Source organism: Dryas octopetala, chromosome 1 (genome assembly GCF_963921425.1).
Source record: "Dryas octopetala chromosome 1, drDryOcto1.1, whole genome shotgun sequence".
NCBI lineage: Eukaryota > Viridiplantae > Streptophyta > Magnoliopsida > Rosales > Rosaceae > Dryas > Dryas octopetala.
The window spans coordinates 31,502,969-31,506,413 of NC_141366.1; the positions used below are offsets into that span (position 1 = coordinate 31,502,969).

The 3,445-nt window shown below is 34.9% G+C and overlaps 1 protein-coding gene across 1 annotated transcript; it reads left to right on the plus strand.

Moving 5' to 3' along the window:
* Positions 1–2,162: 2,162 nt before the first annotated feature.
* LOC147299769 (cysteine proteinase inhibitor 1-like) lies at positions 2,163–2,677 on the plus strand. Its single transcript, XM_086236111.1, has one exon. It carries the CDS (start codon positions 2,205–2,207, stop codon positions 2,568–2,570), a length of 366 nt encoding a protein of 121 aa, XP_086092237.1. The 5' UTR covers positions 2,163–2,204; the 3' UTR covers positions 2,571–2,677.
* Positions 2,678–3,445: the final 768 nt, after the last annotated feature.

Sequence of the window (3,445 nt, forward strand, 5' to 3'; positions counted from 1 at the left end):
CTTCAACTTGCATATTGTTAATAGAAGCAAGCACCCGCCGGCAGGTCCTCTAAGTCTAACACCCACTTTTACTCATGAGCTACTTGGAAAATCTAAAAAGTGCACTAACAAGTAACAATAGATATCACATTTTTTATATCATATTTAAATCGACTGATATTATAAAAGTTATAATATCAGTTAATTTTTTTACTAATTTCTAAATTCTAATAAGAAATCACCAATTTTTTTAACCTGATATATAATTTTTTTTTTTTCTAAAAATTTTGTAAAGACATTAGTCCAAACTATAAACTAATATTATAAGGTGACATTTTTCTCCCACTTATAATTTTTTTGTCCTCCCACTCAACACAACTGATATCTAAACTACATTAGACCTAATCAGACAGATAATTTGATGGATGAAGAAGAATAAAATAATGGAGATATAATGAAATTAAAGATATTTGTTACATTTTAATTTGAATAAAAAAATTGGTCAAAGAATATAACAATATTCCTATGGCGTTGTATTGTTTTCTTGGTCAAAGAAATTCAAAGGCAAAAAAGCAATGCAAGAACTGCCTTGAATTTGAGAGAAAAGTGATGAGTTCTGTACAATGGTGAGGTGGTGGCTGGGAAATGAAGGGGGATCGATGAGTTTGTGCTTGAATTTTTTTAATTGAAGGTTATGCTTGATTAATGGGCATGATTGATAGAATGGGGGACCAAAATTTTCTAGAAGAGTGGAGGTGTGTTTTTAATGGCAAAATTGGAGTAAAATAAATTATAAAAAAATTCAAAATTATTATGAACCATCAAATTTAATTATGGACCATCAAATTTAATTATGGACATGTGCTATTAAGAGATCAAATGTTTAGGCAGATTGAAAAAAACTTAGGTTAGGAGAGGATCTATATCCATTAAACGGGATTACGCTTGCCAAAATATTAGTGTTTGCGCAATAGAACAATTAATTAAAAATGACTACAGTTAATTAAAAATAAAAGCTAGGCATTTCAAATAGTTGAGAAAGTTTTTGCTAGCATTTGACACTGTTAACATGCTTAAATACGGGATAATTTGAATTAAAATTATTTTGCCCACATAGGATATTATCCTCATCTCCAGCTCATGGGATAAGACCCTATTAGCTAGAGATCGATAGTGATACGATGAGGATTAAGGGATATGATGAGCTTGAATTTCGAAATTCAAGCTGAGCTTTGCTCTATCCCCTCAACTCTAGCTTACACCAATATAAATAGTGGGAGGGGAGCCTTCGCAAATCATCCCAAGTCTTCAAGAACTCAGTAGTTCTGAACAATTAAAGTTTTACGGCTTTAGGTTTTAATAGACTTAAATCCATTTGCATGGATAAAACCTATTTTATTTAGGTTTTTTTTGGAGAATTTTAATTGGTAAGATGTTAAAGAATTAAATAATTAATTTTGGTGATTATTTTGTGTAATGAGATCATGAGTAACGAGGGTAGTCATTTAAAAAATTAAATCCATTCTTGCTTCCTGGCCTGTGTTGTCTTTGGTTCAATAAATTTGGCGGCAAGGGATTCGAGGAAGAAAGAACGTCTAACGAGGGTAGTCAATATTATGTAATTTTTGCAAGGGTAATAACTGAAATTTTAAATTTTAAATTTGGCCGGTGGCATTGCTATTACCTATCTTCAGAAATTTGACTTCAGTCAATTTTCTTTTCTCTTATTTTTTAATTTTCAAAATTAAGCGCATTTAAATACCACATTTAAAGGGAATAGGAAACGCACTTCCATTCAAGGTCTGAATTGCGACCAAATAAACATGACCTTATAATGTGTGTTTAATGTAACCTGCATCGCTATATTTCAAGTTTAATTTTATTTATAATTTCTAATAAGAAGTTATATATATCTCTTATCATATGATTTGTCCCTATCGTAATATACTGGTTCTACCGTAATATATACCAAAGCCAAGGGCAACAATGCCAACAATAATCCCCAAATGGACAAATTTTCACTGTAATATCAAAGTTTGACAGAAGTCAAATCTTGAACCTTCCATATGCACCGAATCAATTAATATCCTGCCCGTTATCAACATCCAACAGCCAGCTACATAATAAACCCTTTTCGACTCTACCAACAATTCTCTCCTCTCTTGAATTCGAACTACTAAAAACCCAGTAAGTCAAGACACTTGAACCCAAAATCAGTGGTCACGATGCGTCCTCACTGTCTCATTGCACTCCTTGCTCTCCTCCTTCCTCTCATTGGTGCGGCCACAGATGGAAGGAGGGGTCCTGCACTCGGTGGTTGGCAGCCCATAAAGAACATCAACGGTCCCAAAGTGAAAGAGATGGCAGAGTTTGCGGTTTCGGAGTACAACAAGCAAACCAAGAAGAATTTGGTGTTTCAGAGTGTGGTCCGAGGCGAGTCCCAGGTCGTAGCGGGATTAAATTACCGGCTTGTCATTGAGGTTAAGGATGAGTCGTTGTCTAAATCCACCGCCAATTATGAGTGTGTAGTCTATGACCAGAGTTGGACCAATGTTAGGAAATTGATCTCCTTTGAGAAATCCAAAAACTAGTTCATAATTTCTTTTCTGGAGTGAAGGATGTCAATTTCTGATGCTTAGTTTTATTATCTTCCTTGATAAAGAAATTGAGATTCAACAGATTAATTATTCTTGATTATCTGCAATTTTTATGGGTTTAATCTCTTTTTGGGATTTTTTGTGGGTTATTTTGTGCGTGATTTGAAGGTTACATGTATGTTTAAAATTGCTCTCCATCACACCTGATGTATTAATATGTTTAATTTGCTACTACAGAGAAAATTTGCAATTTTCTATTGCTGATATGATTTGAAGATGAAGGCCAAGAGGATTAATATAGTGTTCAATTTTTCTTGGATCTTACTGTAAGGGCTAACTTTAAAATTATCACGTGGAAAAGGGTTATAAGACAAGTGACAAACAGTCAAACAGAGAGCCCTGATTTAATGGCCAAAGAATACACCTTCCTGGTCCAAAGCATACTCCTCGGCCATAGCTGGCCATTCAACAAAGCAGGCAAGAGTTAACAAGCCGACAACAAGAATCTCATGACATAAGGGAACAAGCTCTGAAAAGTGACATAGCCATTTTACTATTCTAGCTGAGAAAAGACAAAAGGTAGCATGCATAAAACTGTCAAAAGTACAAGTCAGGCAAGTTAGGCAAGGTTCAAAAGGAGATAAAAAATGGCTTTACAAGTGGAGCCTATCCATATGTGTGGAGAGGAGAGTGTTTTGTGGGGGATGTGTTTGGAGAGATGAGTGGAATTATGGATGCCAAAAGCACAACCGTCGGCATTCCACGCTCAATGATAGGCCCCGAAGGTCGACATACTCCATTGCACGCACAAACATGACTAGACAATCCGAGTAACAACTATCCACACACTATGGGGGTGATAAGTGGAA

Bases quoted from the DNA above. Each gene is read 5' to 3' on its own strand.
- LOC147299769 (XM_086236111.1), top strand. From the start codon at position 2,205: ATGCGTCCTCACTGTCTCATTGCACTCCTTGCTCTCCTCCTTCCTCTC.